The sequence below is a fragment of the Apodemus sylvaticus genome, chromosome 9, assembly GCF_947179515.1.
Source record: "Apodemus sylvaticus chromosome 9, mApoSyl1.1, whole genome shotgun sequence".
Taxonomy (NCBI): domain Eukaryota; kingdom Metazoa; phylum Chordata; class Mammalia; order Rodentia; family Muridae; genus Apodemus; species Apodemus sylvaticus.
Genome location: NC_067480.1, coordinates 53,123,753 through 53,141,719, shown reverse-complemented (window position 1 = coordinate 53,141,719; position 17,967 = coordinate 53,123,753). Strand labels below are relative to the sequence as shown.

The 17,967-nt window shown below is 39.0% G+C and overlaps 1 protein-coding gene across 2 annotated transcripts in view; it reads left to right on the top strand.

Annotated features, from left to right (window-relative positions):
• Carf (calcium responsive transcription factor) overlaps nt 1–17,967 on the top strand; it is a 50,998-nt gene that overhangs the window by 9,377 nt on the left and 23,654 nt on the right. The window contains exons 5-8 of one of the 2 annotated variants that reach the window (XM_052192341.1): nt 572–694; nt 14,130–14,190; nt 15,381–15,510; nt 17,426–17,510. In XM_052192341.1, the coding sequence (XP_052048301.1) occupies nt 572–694; nt 14,130–14,190; nt 15,381–15,510; nt 17,426–17,510 (399 nt within the window). Of the gene's footprint in view, nt 1–466; nt 695–14,129; nt 14,191–15,380; nt 15,511–17,425; nt 17,511–17,967 lie in introns of both variants that reach the window. The other variant, XM_052192340.1, reaches the window with a different exon arrangement.

Here is a 17,967-nt window from a genome sequence, read left to right as displayed (position 1 = left end):
TTACTGCATTAAAGGTCACAGTGTTAGGAAGGTGAGAACCACTGGCTTCAGAAAACTTTGGGGCAGAATGTAGCTCAGTGTAAATAGTTCACCTAGCATGTAGGAGGTCCTGGGCTCAATATCCAGCCCTGAAAATACCCACAGTCCCTGGGCATCTGGGCATCGTGGTGCACACCTTCCATCCCAGTGCTCAGGAGGCAGAGGCAGAGGAAGGCGGATCTCTGTAAGTCCAGGCCAGCCTGGTCTACAGTGAGAGTTTCAGGACAGTTTTAGGCAGAGATACTCTGCCTAAAAAACATAAAAAGTAAAAAAGAAAAAAAAAACTTTCGTTGCAAAAGTAAAGTGGAAAATTAACTGTAACATAAATGTCTATCTATGTTTAGTATACAGTCTTTTATTTTTAGAAATTGCAAAATCTGGTATATTTTACGAAGACTGAAGTAAATTTTTTTTTTCTTTTCAAAAGCATCTGACCTCTATGGACTCTGGGGATCCTTCCTTTGGACAAAATGATCCCCCTACCATTTTGCCTGTTACTGCTCCTAAAACACATGATTCACTCACATCACAGGATATGCCAGAGACCCTGACTGACACACAGGCCCTTCATGAAGAGCAATTTCATCTTTTGGACCAAAATGGGCAACCTATTCAATATGACCTTCAGTGTTTGGGAAATTCTACTGTACAAATGGTGAGAATATTTTATAACTAATGAGTATTATGTATTTAACAATGTGAATTAATCATGCTAAATTAGTTCCTTTTTGTGTATTTGTTTGTTTGTTTGTTTGGTTCTTTGAAACAGGATTTCTTTGTGTAGCCCTGGCTGTCCTAGAACTCATTCTGGAGACTAGGCTGGCCTCAAACTTGAAGATCTGCCTGCCTCTGCCTCCTGAGTGCTGGGATTAAAGGTATGCACCACCACTGCCCAGCCACCCTAGTTTGTTTGTCCGTCCCTCCGTCCCTCTGTCCCTCTATCCCTCCATCCCTCCCTTCCTTCTTTTTAAATTCTTGTTTTTTATATCACATCCCAAATGCAGTTTCCTCTCCCTAGTATTTTCCTACTACCTCTCCTCTCCCCCAGATCCACTCCCACCTTCCTCTCCTCAGAAAAGAGCAGGCCTCCAAGGACATCAACCAAACACACCATAACAAGCTACAATAAGATTAGGCATTCACCATCACATCAAGGCTGGACAGGTAACCCAGTAGGAGGAAAAGGGTCCCGTAAGAAGGCAAAAGAGTCAGGGACAGTCCCCACTTCCACTGTTTGGATTCCCACAAGAACACCAAACTATTCAACCATAACATACACACACAGGACCTCGGGCAGACCTCTACAGGCTCCCTGATCTCTGTGAGCCCCATGAGTCCTAGTCAGTTGATTTTCATGTTCTCATGGTGTCCCTGACCTCTCGGTTCCTACAGTCCTCTCCCCGCTTCCTCTGCAGGACTTCCTGAGCTCTGGCTAATGTTTGGCTCTGGGATTTTTTTTTTTTTTTTTTTTTTTTTTGAGACAGGGTTTCTCTGTATAGCCCTGGCTGTCCTGGAACTCACTCTGTAGACCAGGCTGGCCTCGAACTCAGAAATCCACCAGCCTCTGCCTCCCAGAGTGCTGCGATTACAGGCATGCGCCACCACTGCCCAGCATGGCTCTGGGATTTTGCTTCTGCTCCCATCAGTTGCTGGTATCTACCATCAGTCTTTCTGGTATCTTTGATGCTGATTATGCTAGGCTGCAGCCCTAGAACATTCTTCAGGTAGAACAAACAATAGGTTGAAGATTTTGTGGCTGGATTAGCATCCTAAACCCTCTACTTGAGATTTGCCTGCTTATTGGAAGATGGCTGGTTCAGGTTCCAAGAACCCGCATCACTAGGAGTGTTTGCTAAGGTCACTATTGTAGATTGACCTAACTCTCCATGGAGTTTCCACTGCACTAGGTTTCCACCTTGCCTCCAAAATGCCTGGTATTTTCCAGTCATTGAACCCAATATTTTCTCCTACCCCCATCCCTCTTATTCCCAACCCCACCTTCCCCCAGTATACCAGTAAAATCTATTCTCTTTCCCCTTCCCAGGGAGATCCTTGCATTACCCCTTAAACCCTCCTGGTTACTTAGCCTCTCTGGATGTGTGAGTTATATAGCATGATTATCTTTTACTTTACAGCTGATATCCACTTATAATTGAGTACATATCATGTTTGTCTTTCTAGGTCTGGGTTATCTCACTTAGGATGATTTTTTTTTTATTTTTTTATTTTTTGTTTTTTTGTTTTTTGTTTTTGATTTGGTTTTTTTGAGACAGGGTTTCTCTGTATAGCCCTAGCTGGCCTGGAACTCACTCTGTAGACCAGGCTGGCCTCGAACTCAGAAATCTGCCTGCCTCTGCCTCCCAGAGTGCTGGGATTACAGGCGTGCGCCACCACCACCTGGCTATAGATGATTTTTTTTTTTTAGTACAATCCATTTGCTTGCAAATTTTATGAAATTATTAATAGTTTTTTTAACAGTTGAGTAATATTCCACTGTGTAAATCAACCACATTTCCTTACCCAGTCTTCAATTGAGGGTCATTTAAGTTTTTTCCAGTTTCTGGCTATTATCAATAAAACTGCTTTGAATATAGTTGAGCAAGTGTCCTTGTAATATGATGGACCATCTTTTACATATATGTACAGGAATGGTATAGCTGGGCATTCGGGTATATTGAGCCCCAATTTTCTGAGAAGCCGCCATATTGATTTTCAAAGTAGCTGTACAGTTTTCCGTCTCACCAACAATGGAGGAGTGTTCTTATTCCACATCCTGGCTAGTGTGAGCCGTCACTTGTATTTTTATCTTAGTCATTCTGACAGGTATACGATGGAATCTCAGAGTTGTTTTGATTTGCATTTCCCTGATGACTAAAGATGCTGAACATTTCTTTTAGTGTTTTTCTGACATTTGAGATCTTCTGTTGAGAATTACCTGTTTAGATCTGTACCCATTTTTTTAATTGGGTTATTTGGTTTGTTGATGTCTAGTTTCTTGAGTTCTTTATATATTTTAGATATTAGCCCTCCGTCTGATGTGGAGTTGGTGAATCTTTTCCATTCTGTGGGATGCTGTATTGTACTGTAGATGGTGGGAGTCCTTTGCCTTACAAGCTGATATCCACTTATAATTGAATACATACCATGTTTGTCTTTCTAGGTCTGGGTTATCTCACTTAGGATGAGTAGCTGTACAGTTTTCCGTCTCACCAACAATGGAGGAGTGTTCTTCTTGTTCCACATCCTGGCTAGCGTGAGCTGTCACTTGTGTTTTATCTTAGTCATTCTGACAATAATTAATAAGTGGAACCTCATGAAACTGAAATGCTTATGTAAGGCTTTTCAGTTTCATGAGGTTCCACTTATTAATTATTGATCTTAGTTCCTGTGCTGTTGGTGTTCTATTGAGGAAGTTGTCATTCAATGCATTCAAGGATAGTCCCCACTTTTTCTTCTAGTAGGTTCAGAGTATCTGGTTTTATGTTGAAGTCTTTAATCCATTTGGACTTGAGTTTTGTGCAGGGTGATAGATATGGATCTATTTGGATTCTTCTACATATAGATATCCAGTTAGACCAGCATCATTTGTTGAAGATGCTTTCTTTTTTTCTATTGTACATTTCTGGCTTCTTTATCAAATATCAGGTGTCCATAGGTGTATGGATTTGTGCCTAAGTCTTTAATTGGGTTCTATTGATCAGTGTGTCTGTTTTTATGCCAATACTATATGGTATTTATTACTACAGCTCTGTAGTATTGAAATTAGGGATGGTGATAACTCTGGAAGTTCTTTTATTGTATAGGATTGTTTTAGCTATCCTGGGTTTTTTGCTTTTCCATGTGAAGTTGAGTATTGTTTCTTCAAGGTCTGTAAAGAATTGCTCTGGAATTTTGATGGAGAATGTGTTGAATCTGTAGATTGCTTTTAGAAAAATAGCCATTTTTACAATGTTAATTCTTCTGATCCATGATCATGGGAGATCTTTTCATTTTCTGATATATTCTTCAATTTCCTTCTTCAAAAGACTTGAAGTTTTTATTATATAGGTCTTTCACTTGCTTAGTTAGAGTTACCCCAAGATATTTTATTATTTGTGTCTATTGTGAAGGTTGCTGTTTCCCTGATTTCTTTCTCAGCCTGTTTGTCATTTGCTAATGATTTTTTTTAAAAGTTAATTTTGTATACAGCCACTTTGCTGAAAGTGTTTATCAGCTGTTGGAGTTCTCTGGTAGAATTGTTGGGGATCACATATCTATTCTGTCATATCATCTGCAAATATCAATACTTAGACTTCTTTCTTTCCAATTTGTATCCCCTTGATCTCTTTTATTTGTCTTATTGCTCTAGCTAGAACATCAAAGTCATATTGAATAGGTATGGAGAGAGTGGACAGCTTTATTTTGTTTCTAATTTTAGTGGAATTGCTTTATGTTTCTCTCCATTAATTTGATATTGATGAAAGGCTTGCTGTAAATCGCCTTTATTATGTTTAGGTATGTCCCTTGTATCCCTGATCTTTCCAAGACTTATTTTTTCATTTTTTTAACTATTTATTTATTATATATCAGTACACTGTAGCTGTCTTCAGACACACCAGAAGAGGGCATCAGATCTCATTACAGATGGTTGTGAGCCACCATGTGGTTGCTGGGATTTGAACTCAGCACCTTCAGAAGAGCAGTCAGTGCTCTTAACTGCTGAGCCATATCTCTAGCCTCTTTAAGACTTTTATTGTGAATGTGAGTTGGATTTTGTCAAGGCTTTTTCAGCCTCTAATGAGATGATCATATGTTTTGTTTTCCTTTCAGTTTGTTTATACAATGATTTATTTGTTTATACACTGATGAATAAAAATATAAAGTATAAATAAAAGTTTGTTTATACACTGATGAATTTTTAAATGTTGAACCATCCCTGCCTCTCTGGGATGAAGCCTACTTGATCATGGTGGATGATCTTTTTGGTCTGTTCTTAGATTTGGTTTGAATTTTATTGAGTATTTTTTCATCAATGTTTATAAGGGAAATTTTCTTTCTTTGTTGAATCTTTTTGTGTTTGCATATCAATGTGACTGTGGCCTCATAAAATGAATTGAGCAATGTTCCTTCAGTTTCTATTTTGTGGAATAATTTAAATTGTATTGGCATTAGCTCATCTTTGAAAGTCTGATAGAATTCTGCACTAAAACCGTTTTGTCCTGGGCTTTTTTTAGTTGGTAGACTTTTAATGATTGCTTTTATTTCTTTAGGGATTATAGGTATATTTAAATTGTTTATCTGATCTTGACTTAACTTTGGTAAGTGGTATCAAGAAGATCTTCCATTTCTTTAGGTTTTTTAATTTTGTGAATACAGGGTTTTGAAGTATGACCAAACAATTCTTTGGATTTCCTTGGTGTCTGTTGTTATGTCTCCCATTTTTTTCTGAGTTGTTAATTTGGAAACTGTATCTTTGTCTTTTATTTAGTTTGGAAAAGGGTTTGTCTATCTTGTTGACTTACTCAAAGACCCAGCTCTTTGTTTCTCTGATTCTTTGTATTGTTCTCTTTGTTTCTATTTTATTGATTTCAGCCCTGAGTTTGATTATTTCCACTCCTCTTCGGTGTTTCCTTCTTTTTGTTCTAAAGCTTTAAGATGTTTTAAAGTTGCTAGTGTCAGATCTCTTGAATTCCTTTACTAAGGCACTTAGTGCTTTGAACTTTCTTCTTACCTGTTTTCATTGTGTGCCATAAGTTTAGGTTTGTTGTGCCTTCATTTTCATTGAATTCTAAAAAGTCTTTAATTTATTTCTTCCCTGACCCAGTGGTCATTGAGTAGAGAGTTGTTCAGTTTCCATGAATTGTAGGCTTTCAGTTTTTTCTGTTGTTGAAATCCAGCTTTGATCCATGGCACATTATTTCAATTTTCTTGTATCTGTTAAGAATTGCTTTGTGTATGTGATCAGTGTTGGAGAATGTTCTGTGAGGTACCGAGAAGAGAATATATTCTTTTGTGTTTGGGTGAAATGTTTTGTAGATAATTTTAGGTCCATTTGATTCATAACATCTATTAGTTCCATTATTTCTGTTTGGTTTCTGTCTTGATGACCTGTTCATTGGTAAGAGTGGGATGTCACTATTAATGTGTGAAGTTTGATGTTGATTTAAGCTTTAAAATGTTTCTTTTACATATGTGGGTGCCCTTGCATTTGAGGCAAAGATGTTAAGAGTTGAAATATCATCTTGGTGGATTTTTCCTTTGAGTATGAAGTATCCTTTATCTCTTTTAATTAATTTTTGTTTGAAGTCTATCTTGTTAGCTATTAGAATAGTTACACCAGTTTGCCTCTTGAATCCATTTGCTTGGAAAATCTTTTTGCAACCTTTACTTTAAGGTAATATATCCCTTTGATGTTGAGGTATGTTTCTTGGTGTCAATGTATGCAGCAGAAGGATGGATCCTGTTTTTATATCCATTCTGTTATTCTCTGTCTTTTTATTAGAGAATTGAGTCCATTGGTATTGAGAGTTATTGTTTTTAACAAAATCTCAGTTGTTGGATTGTACTGATGAAGAGTTGAGAGCCTGAGCCTGAGCCTGAGACTGGGGTGAGAGCCTGCTAGCTCAGAAAGTCAGAGAAAGCCCCCAGCTGACCTTCCTCCATGGCTGAAGTCCTAAAAGGAAGCTCTCTCTCTCTGCAGTGCTTAAAAACCCCCTCAGACTGTATGTATCATGGCAGAAAGTTTACATATACATAATAATCTTATAAATTTTGAGATATTTCTACCTTAAGAAAAGGTTTTTTTGTTTTGTTTTGTTTTGTTTTTTGTTTTTTGTTTTTTTGAGATGGGGTTTCTTTGTGTAGCCCTGGCTATCCTGGAACTCACTCTGTAGACCAGGCTGGCCTCGAACTCAGAAATCCACCTGCCTCTGCCTCCCAAGTGCTGGGATTACAGGCGTGCGCCACCACGGCCCGGCAAGAAAAGTTTTAAAGAGTAAAATGAAAACCAAAAGATTATGAGATTAGTGGTAATAGAATAGTCCCTTATTCTTATTGTTTTCTTTTGTCTCATAACAGGTGGCTCTTCTGATATGAGACAGAGATTTTGAATTTTCCTTTAACAACATGTGTGAGAGAGCCACGCCCCAACCCCAAAACCAGCTTTAATTTTTGCCTGGGACTTCCTGGCCTGGAATAGGTTGAAGAGGGTCAGAGTCAGACGCAGGTGTAGCTTTAAAGACTGATGGTCTCCTGACGTTCTGGCTCTTTTACCACACTGAATGCTTGTTGATAACCTCTAAAGTCCTAAAAACTTTCTTGTACATTCTGAGGATTAAAAGCTGCTGGCTTAGGCAATTAACATCTGTTTTAAAGTAGCCTTTGTTTGATCTCCACAAGAACTCTAACTTCCAGACTGCTAGTTGAAATCTTAGGAGGAGAATGAGGAACCCCAGAAGAATTCTAAGAATTGCAAGTCCGATGTAAAATAACAAAGAGAGCCTTTATTTACAAGTCAGACCTGGATTGCAAGCCTTCCCCACTGTGCAGGTTAGGAATGCGATGCCCAATGCTCTTGTCCAGGGGCTTGGAGTATTTACACACACACACACACACACACACACACACACACGCACGCACGCACACACGCACACATGCACTCATGCACGCATAAGCAGGGATCCTCGGGCTTCCAGGTTATGTGGCTGGGAGCAGGGGTGGGGTGACCAGGGGAAGCTGTCCTTCATACCTGAGAATGTTTGTTTCAGACAGTGGGGTGGATTCGTTCAGCTGGGAGGGAATCCTTCTGACCTGGGAGGTAACTTTATGGTGCTGTCAGAAACTAGTCTGTTTTTACAAACTGGTCACAGCTGTCTGTGGACACTTAATTGCCCTACTCTCATGGTCCATGAGTGGGCCACTTATCATTTCAAGGATGTTTGGTCCCTCAAGGACAGGAGCCATCTGTACTGGAGAAATGCTGATTATCTATCAAGAAGAGTCAGCCTCTGTGACACTGAGCCTAGGGTATGTTGCCTTTTGTCTGTTCCCAAAGCTGGCATCTGCTGTCGGATCGTTAAGGGGAAGGGAGGGCCACCATGAAAAAGGGGAATTGCAATATTCTGGTGCCAGGCTGGGCCCTCTCTCTTTGCACTCTCCAAAAGGCCAGAGGCATCTATGATGGGAAAAGGGGGAAGGGGAGCTCTAAGTGCTATAGAAGCAGGAAAGTGCAAAGGCAGGTTTCCTGTGTCTCTTCAAAAAGAGGGACACTTTAAAAAGTGATTTTAATCTTTATTTCTAAATTTTCTCTAACATATTCTCTCTAAAAAGTTTTCTATGAAAGTTCTGTAAGAAAGTTCTCCTAAAAGGTTCTTCTTTCTAAACATTCTCCAGTTCTCTGTGCTCTCTCCTCCTACTCTTGCTCTTTCCTCTTGCTCTAATGTAACAATGTTTGTGCTCCAGATTCCTTACTCACATTGCACTAACTCAATTGCTATACAATGTAATCTTTCCTGGCCTTTTGTACCTTTTCTAGGAGAATAGAAAATGGTTTATCTAAGTACCCTCCCCCCCCAACACACATTTTTTTAACCAAAGGTCATCAGAAGTTCAAACATAAATTCAAATCATAAATTAAATAAGAATTTTACAACCAAGAATGTTTACATGCAGATCCACGAAGAGTAATTATCTGGCTAGACATTCATTATCTGTCACAACAGGTTCATTGAAAGTTAAAAACCATTATTTTTGTGACTAAGTTATTAGAAAAGTTTTGTATCGATAAACCCAGTCAATATTTTATCTTCTGTCCTTGCACCTATAGTAAATCCTTAGTTCTCTTTTTATGACCTTTGGTTAATTATTTTACAACCTCTCGGAATGTGCTCTTAAGTTGGAGATACCAGTTTGCTATCTCAGAAGCAATTAACTCATGACACTTGAAGACTGGCAGAGTTCTCATTGCAATTTTGCGTATCAGAGAGGACTTAATATAGAAGAGCTTAATTACTAATATAATTTCAGGAATTCTTATGAGATCATCATTAAGAATCAAGAAATAATCTGCTTGTCTCTATAGCATCACTACAAAACAGTACAACAACAGTACTTCCTTGTTTTGCAGAGATCTCAAAAGGGTGGGCTAATACCTAGTGATTGTTATATATTTTTAATAATAATAACAGGAAAGCATATTAATAGCAGGAAGAATCTTTCCTGAAATGTAATCTTCTTGGCCTTGTCTAGTGAAGTAAATATGTCAATAACTATAACAGTCCATGGGGAAACCATCTCGGGAAGATCACCTGCCAGTTTTTAACTTCTCCTAGATGGCTCCTGGCAAATTTTCAAATGAATTGGGAGCACATAGACTCTTTGCCGCTTGTATCTGTAGAGGGCAGCAGAGATGAGCTGGGGGTGAGCGATACCACTTGGCCAGTTTAATTTACTCGTTTTCTTGGGACGCTTTCTCCTGATGACCCATCTTCTTTCTTCAGATGTTTCACTTGTCCAGTGGTTTCTGGACACCTTGGTTGGGTACTTTTATTCTCCTGGAAAGATAAAAACAAAACCCTGCCCAAACTCTAACTCTGGGTTGTTCCTTTTTTGGCATGTTGTGTCTTCACTAGAGCAAAATGTATTTTGGCAATAGTAAAAGTATTATCTTTCAATTGAAATTAAAAAAAGTCTTTTGAAAATTTGAAACTAAATATACCTTAGTATGTGTGGGTAAATATACCTTTATTCCTCTTTCATTTTATAGATAAATTCAAGGTTCAAGTGTATTTATTTTTAGATTACAAAGAACATTCCTTTTGAATTTCAGCCTATCTTTTACAATCAGCTGTTAATTTACATCCCTGTAACTCCTGTGTGCCTGCCTCTGCCTCCTAAGCGCTGGGACTGTGAACCCCTCCTGGCTGTGGATTCCTTGTCATAGTTTTTCTCATAGTGTTGGCCTCGTTTAATTTGGTTCTCCATTACCCCTTATTTTTTGGTGTTAGGGGTAAACTTTCAAGTTTTTCAAATGTGTAATCTATTTTGTTGATTTATTCAACAAATTTTAATATTCTGGACTTACATGGTAATTTGTCCAATATTTTATTATTTCCAGATGTTTTGATGTTTTGTCCATCTTACCTATATTTGCTACATAAATTTTATGTTTGCTAAGTTTTCTAGCTTTTGCCAATTCCATTTATGCCTCCTATGACCAGATATTGAGAGACCAGATCTTTTGGGTTCAGACTCCATCATACAGAACCTAGCCTAAGGTTGAACTCAAGTTAACTAATAATCCATCACCCAGAACTATTTTTTAGGCTACTCCTAAAAAATAAACCAGCGTCTAGCACCAGTTCCCAGGTTATTACCCAACAAATATGCACCCCCAGGTTACAAGCCCACCCTTTACACTTCACTTCCTAACAAGCACCAATGAGGAGGAAAACAGAAGTTAAGTTTATGGTTTGGCTCTCAGAACCAGCTGATTATGTTAAAGGACATAATGGTCCCCCCAGTTGTATAGGTGCCAGTACAATCATATGTATACCCCTGCCCCACTGCTTGTTTGCTTGCCTCTGTAATTGCTTGCCTGAAACTGGGCTCAGGGCTGCACCTTCCCGTTCTGAAATGGTGGCCCAAGTTTGAGCCTAAATAAAGAGACTCTAGTGCAATTGCATCAGAGTTGGCTCCTGGGTGGTCTTTTGGGGTTTGCAAATGCTTCCTGGCACAACAATATCTTTGCCACTTATCTGCCAGTTGGTGGCTTTCCATTTCGCTGACCTACATCATTGCACACACACCATGACCTGGAGAAAACAGAGATTTCCCCGTTGCTTTCCTGGTTGTTTGTCTTATAGCCAGTAGCGCTGCACTGATTTTGTGATTCCTTCCTCAGCATTGGCCATTCCATCCCGAGTCTATAGGCTGCCACTTTCCATTAGTTTCTATTCCTTCAATGGTTGATAAATCATCAGTAAACCATGCATTAGCCAAATGTTGTGACTATCCCCTCAGTCCCCACACTTCAATAGGTGCCTCTTTTGGGGAGGAGTGAGTGAGCAGATTAGGCAACTGAGCTATTTTCTCAGTGTGGGAAGGCCACATCCTGGTCATGAAGGAATTCAGATAGGTACCAGTTCCACTGTTAAACCTTTTCTTCATGACTAAACCTGTGAAGGACTCTGCCACGGACCCAATCCATCATTGAAGGAGCATCCTTATTACCATAGGGTGGTTGACAATGACTGAGTTCAAGGTTCTCCATGCCTCATAAAATGTCCAGATTTGTTTCTCAAGGAGAGAATATTTATGTATATGGAAAATGTTTGCAATAGAAGACAACAGGCAAATGTGGGTGGACTCCTTTTGGCTATATATACAGTCCCTGGTTGCCAATTCGCCAATAAACAGAATATCCATAATTAGAATGTCATCTAGTTCAGTATTGGTCAGGGTTGCATACATGGAGATGAGCTTACTGGCACTTGCAAAAGGTGTTCTTTGTTCCTGTCCCAGCTGGAAATTAACTGCCTTTTTAGTAACTGTGTAATTTTTCTTTTGTTATAAACCATTGTTCCACCTATACAGGTTAACGGTGTTAAAGGTACGGTAGTTGGAACCTTTGAAAGGCCAACACTTGTTGTCTTGCTTGTGTAGCACCTGGACAGTCTGTTTGGGTTTTTTGTTTGTTTGTTTTGTTTTGTTTGTTTGTTTGTTTGTTTTTTGTTTTTTTTATTTGTTTTTTTCAAGACAGGGTTTCTCTGTATAGCTCTGGCTATCCTGGAACTCACTCTGTAGATCAGGCTGGCCTCGAACTCAGAAATCCACCTGCTTCTTGTATAATAGAAGAGATTATTTATGAGATTATTTTATGGATGTAGTTAACTTCCTCAGGTTGGAGTTTTCCTTGTAGTACCTTCTGTAGGGTTGGGTTTGTAGATAGTGTTTAAATTTGACTTTGTCAATGGAATAACTTGTTTTCTCCATACACAGTGATTTAAAGTTTTGTTGGCTATAATAGTATGGGCTGGTGTCTGTGGTCTCCTAGAGTCTGTTCAAGTCCTTCTAACTTTTAGAATCTCTGTTGAGAAGTTTATATAATTCTAATAGGTCTTCCTTTATATGTTACTTGGCCTTTTTCCCTTGCAGGTTTTAATATTCTGTCTTTGTTCTGTATGTCTAGTGTCTTGATTATTCTGTGGCATGGGAACTTTCTTTTATGCTCCAGTTAATTTGAGGTTCTGTAAGTTTCTTATACTTTTATAGGTATGTCCTTCTTTATGTTAGAAAAATCTTCTATAATTTTTTAAGTATATTTTCTGAATTTCTGAACTGGGATTCATCTCCTTTTCTAATTCCTTTTTTGTTTGTTTGTTTGTTTGTTTGTTTGTTTGTTTTGGTTTTTTGGATTTGGTTTTTTTGAGACAAGATTTCTCTGTATAGCCCTAGCTGTCTTGGAACTCACTCTGTAGACCAGGCTGGCCTCAAACTCAGAAGTCTGCCTGCCTCTGCCTCCCAGAGTGCTGGGATTACAGGCGCGTGGTTCCTATCCCTAGGATTAGAATTCTTTGATTCTTTCCATTTCCTCATTATGTGTGTCTATCAGCGTCATGAGGTTGGTTTTAAGGTCATTTTTGTGTGCTTCAGCTGATTTGGAATATATTGTCCTGGCTGTTATGATTATGTTCTTACACTAGTGTTTTAGACATCTGTGTTTGGGATAATTATAGGTCTAGGTTCTGATTTCGGAGTTTGACTTTTTTGAATGGGTGTTTTTATTCCTTGCTTTCTGTTTCCTCATTCTGGTCTTTGTGGCCTGGATTTCTGGCAACTGAAGTAACCTCTGATCCAGAAGTAAGATTCTGTCCAAGTTGGGGCTGGACTTCTGGCAGTGAGCCTGGCCTTTGGTGCAGCAGGGGGTCACTGCGCATTTGGATAAGGTGATAGGGAGGGATGTGGGAGTTCTTGAGAGAGTGGAGGGATGAGCTGCCTCTCTGTGGTTCTGGTGGTGGTGTGGTATCTGGTCCAGCAGGGAATGTCTGCCTGAGTTCACCTGTTCTCCTGGCTTGCTTGGCCTGGACCTGTTCTTCAGGTTGTGATGGCCTGCCCCTTTACAGTGGGAGTCCGCCTGAGCTGGGGACGGGCACGTGGCAATGGTAGGGAACCAACCTTAGCTTTTTGATACTATTGACTTATACATTATATTGGAAATATTCTTTTCTTAGACTTGTTTTGCATTTATTTATTGTTTATTCATTTTGTTTTTTGTTTTTTGTTTCATTTTGTTTTGGTTTTTCGAGACAGGGTTTCTCTGTGTAGCCCTGGCATTCCTGGAACTCAGTCTGTAGACCAGGCTGGCCTCGAACTCAGAAATCTGCCTGCCTCTGCTTCCCAAGTGCTGGGATTAAAAGCGTGCACCACCTCTGCCCAGCTTCATTTGGTTTTCTAGGACAGGGTTTCTCTGTGTAGCCCTGGCTGTCCTGGAACTCACTCTGTAGACCAGGCTGGCCTTGAACTCAGATATCCTTTATTTCTGCCTGCTGGAACTAAAGGCATGCCCACCACCACCACCCAGGCAACCTTGTTTTGTTTTGTTTTGTTTTGTATTGTTTTATTTTTCCTTTTGGAGCACGAAGAGTACTAATACTATTTAAAACAGTTCTTAGCTGCTCATGTGTAGGCAGTCTGGTGTTTGAGATGAGCTGGCTATAATACATAACTAGTGTTTACTTGTAAGTTACTTTTTATGTTGAGTCAGGGTTTCATGCAGCCCAAGCTGGCTTTTTACTCTGTATGTTACTAAACTCCATGCATGAGCTATCATTAAGAACATAGTGCCTGAGACCATAGGCTATGTCAAACTGATTTTTTTGAGTCTTAGCTTTACCACTTGTTAGCCATGGGACATTAAAACAATTGGCATATGTCTCAGGGTTGTATCTATAGAGTAAAGTTATATATTCCATCATGGAAGTAGATGTGTACTTAAATAAATTAATAATTCTGATTAATCAGAATGGCATATGTATTTGTTTAATCCCTCCAAGATGATCACTACAAGCTCTTGAGAAAACTGACAGGTGCTTAATATAATTCCATCTTCCCAGACAGGGATGGAGCAAGTGGTTATACCTCAGGAGCCGTTTGCAGAAGTGCATAGTCCTCAAGGTGAGTCCATGTGGAATGGGTGCTTTGAAGACTAAGGTCAGACTCTAGAACATTTCCTATGGAAGACCACAGTAACTTCAGTTGTTTAGGTAAGATTGTGAACTGAGTGATCAGCTTTTTAGCCCAAATAAATCTTAAGTTCGTTTTTCAACTGCCATTTAGGTTAGTTGTCTATTTCATTTTGGGATTCTGTGAAGCTGGCTGACTCTTGCTTCCTCCCAAATGACCAGTGAGCACAAAAGAAATTATTGTAAATTATAGCAGCAACAAAAGAATTAACAGCAGTAGCACAATATAGTACTTAGCTACAGTAACTTTTTATATTTGCATTTTATTGATATCTTTGTTAGCTCTGAGATCCATTCCTTTCTCTAACTGTTGTTTGAGTCTTCTGCTTTCTCCCATTTGCTTCACATTCAGAGAGTTAGGATTCCCCAGCCTCCCACCCCCATCCCGGCCCATACCTCCCCACCTATTTGGTAATATCCCTTTTAATTTTCTTTTTCTTCCTTCCCTTTGTAATATAATTTAATCTCTTTTTAACTTCACTGCTACACTGTTGTGTTGTTCTTTTAGAAATAGTGGTTTAGGATAGTTATTTTTGCTTTTGTTTTATATATTGTCTTCATTAACTGACATTGAAAGTTAAACCAAAAACATGGCTTGTAGAAACATAGACACAATATATAAGTAATTTTTGATTTTCATGTTATATATGATTTTAAAATAGTACAGTTATTTGTACTATTTTAAAATCATAGCTATTGGGGCTGGAGAGATGGCTCAGTGGTTAAGAGCACTGACTGCTCTTCCAAAGGTCCTGAGTTCAAATCCCAGCAACCACATGGTGGCTCACAACCATCCGTAAAGAGATTTGATACCCTCTTCTGGTGTGTCTAAAGACAGCTACAGTGTACTTACATATAATAATAAATAAATAAATCTTTAAAAAAATCATAGCTATTAAATATGAGTATAAAAAGTGAATTACATACAACATAAAAGTAAATAAGTTTATCAGTCAGAGTCTCAATAAAGCATTTAAAGTTTTGGATTTTTTTAACTTTAGAAATATTATTCTTTTTCCTATTGAAAAGATTTAAAATCTAGCTAAGTAATTGTCGTATTATTCAATTACAAATGTATTTTTGTTGTTATTGTTTTCTTTTGTTGTTGTTGTTGTTGTTAAGATATCTCTGAAGAGAAATCCACTGGTGGGAGCTTAGCAGCCATAAGAGCAGATGCTCTAGAAGACAGCACCAGGAATCACAGCCTTCGCTCACAAGCAGCCCTCATGGTACCCAAGAAGCCAGGGACCAGGTGAATCATGGAAAGAAGGAGCTTGTCTTTGGCCTCACAATGGAAGTCTGTTTTGAAAAGATCACACCTAAAGCTGGCAGACCATAGAAAAGATAAGAAATTCAGAGAGAAGAAAACTTCTTTAATGTATCTTCATTTATTTTAGTGCATCTTGACAACAAGGGGACACTTTCCTGTACTTTTGGAGCAGTGTGAAACATCGAAAGTATTTAGACTAAAGATATTCATTCCAGATCCTAAAAATTTTAAATGGTTTGACTATGTTTTATAGATATAATTTCTACATGATAAAGTGCTTAAAATGGTTTTTGCTAGTATTGGGGGGCATGGGCTGATGGGTGGGTGGGTGGTGGTGGTTCTGAAAATTGAGTACAAAGTCTTGAGTATGCTAGCCAAACATTTTCCCACCCAACCACTAAAATATGGCCTATTTTCTGCAAACTTCCTACTTCAGTTTTCCCCTTTTTCTAAAAATAATACTTTCCATGATAATTTTAGAAAAATATGTAAAGTAACTTTTTGTAAAACCTTTTTCATTGAGATTTATTTATTTTTCTATGTGCCCATGTCTGCGCACTGTACTTTAGTGCCTGTGGAGGACATAAGAGGGCAGCAGGTCCCTGCAAGGAAAGTTAAAACTTGTTAGCCACCATGTTGTGCTGGGAATTGAACCTAGGTCCCCTGGAAGAGCTCTTAAAAGCTGAGCCATCTCTCCAGCCCCTTCCGTAAAGTATGTTGTTATGTGTTTGTATTCCTTTGTTCTATGAAAAGATTTTTAAATAAGACACTATATTGTGAGCCATTTGTTTGGTCTTTTATGTTTTTCAGTGCTTGAACACAAACCCAGGGCCTCTTGCATACCAGGCAAGTGACCTGACACTCATCCACACTCTCAGCTGAAGACTAGGCAGGCGACCCGACACACTCATATACACTCTCAGCTGAAGACTAGGCAGGCAACCCGACACACTCATATACACTTTCAGCTGAAGACTAGGCAGGCAACCCGACACACTCATATACACTCTCAGCTGAAGACTAGGCAGGCGACCTGACACACTCATCCACACTCTCAGCTGAAGACTAGGCCGGCGACCCGACACACTCATACACACTCTCAGCTGAAGGCAATGTAATACATTTTCTTTACATCTGTACCAGGGATTGTTTTTGTTTTTGTTTTTTTTGTGGGAAGTTCTGTGATTGCTGCTTTGATCTCATTAGTTGTTAAGACTTAATTTTGGTAGGTCATGTGCAACTATAATTCGTCCTTTTAGATTTTCCAATTTAGTAGAATATAAATTTTCAAAGTTTGTCCTCGTGGTTCATTAGATTTCCTCAGTGTGTGCTGTCATGTCCACTTTTTCTTCTAATCTTAATAATTTTGGTTGTCTGTCTCTTTCTCTGGTTAATTTGCTTAAGGTATGTCACTTTTATTTATCTTTTCAAAAACTACCTCTTTAAGAATTTTTTTGGCCATTTTCATCTCTGTTTTATTAATTTCTGCCCTGCCCTTTGTTATTTCTTCCCGTCACTGCTTTGGGATTGGCTGGTCCTTGTTTTCCCAGTTCTAGAGGTTTGCCATCAGGTTGTGTATCTACAATACCTCTGTCCTTTTAATGTAGGAACTTAGGGGCGCACACTCCCCTCTTAGCACCCTTACTAGTATCTCACAGATTTAGGTTTACATTATCATTTGGTTTGCAGACTTGATAAGCTCTAGACCAGTCTCAAAAATAAGGTGAAGAGTGACTATGGAAAACATCAGACATCAGTCTCTGGTTTCACTTCATGTGTGTATACACATGTGTGCCCATACACTACAATATTACACACACATACAAAGTAAAGGGAATGGAGTTGAATGTCATGTGTGTGCATAACTATGTATTTATATCTGTTCCTCTCCTCCCAGAATTCTTGAAGAACCTCTGCTGTCTCCTCTCCAGCCACTTTCTTGTAACACACCCATGTGGGCCTGCCGTCTTAGGAGTTGTGAGGTGAGCTGAAGATAACCCTGTCCTAGAGTCATGGACATGACATAACTGGTCATGACAACGTTTCTTCCCCAAACGAACACTTTTCAATACAAACAATAGTCAGTATCTGTCATATTCTACATGCATTTATGCTAACTCTAAACTCATCTATTGTTTTATTCTTTAAAGATATAGGCTCTGATAAAGCAAAAATTATGCCTAATGTTGTGGCACATGCCTGTAATCCCAGCACTTGGGAGAATCAAAAGTTTAAAGTCATCCTGGGCTACATAGTGAGTTGGAGACAAGCCTGGGCTACATTGAGACCCTGTCCCAGAAGATAAAACACAGAACAAGAGACAGAGAAGTCATTCGTAGAAGGCTCTGCTTGCTTCCTACCTCTTGTCTCTGTCTGTCTCTCTCTTCCCCTCCCCACCTCTGCATGTATTTCGTTTCGTATCTTCAGTATAGAATTTCC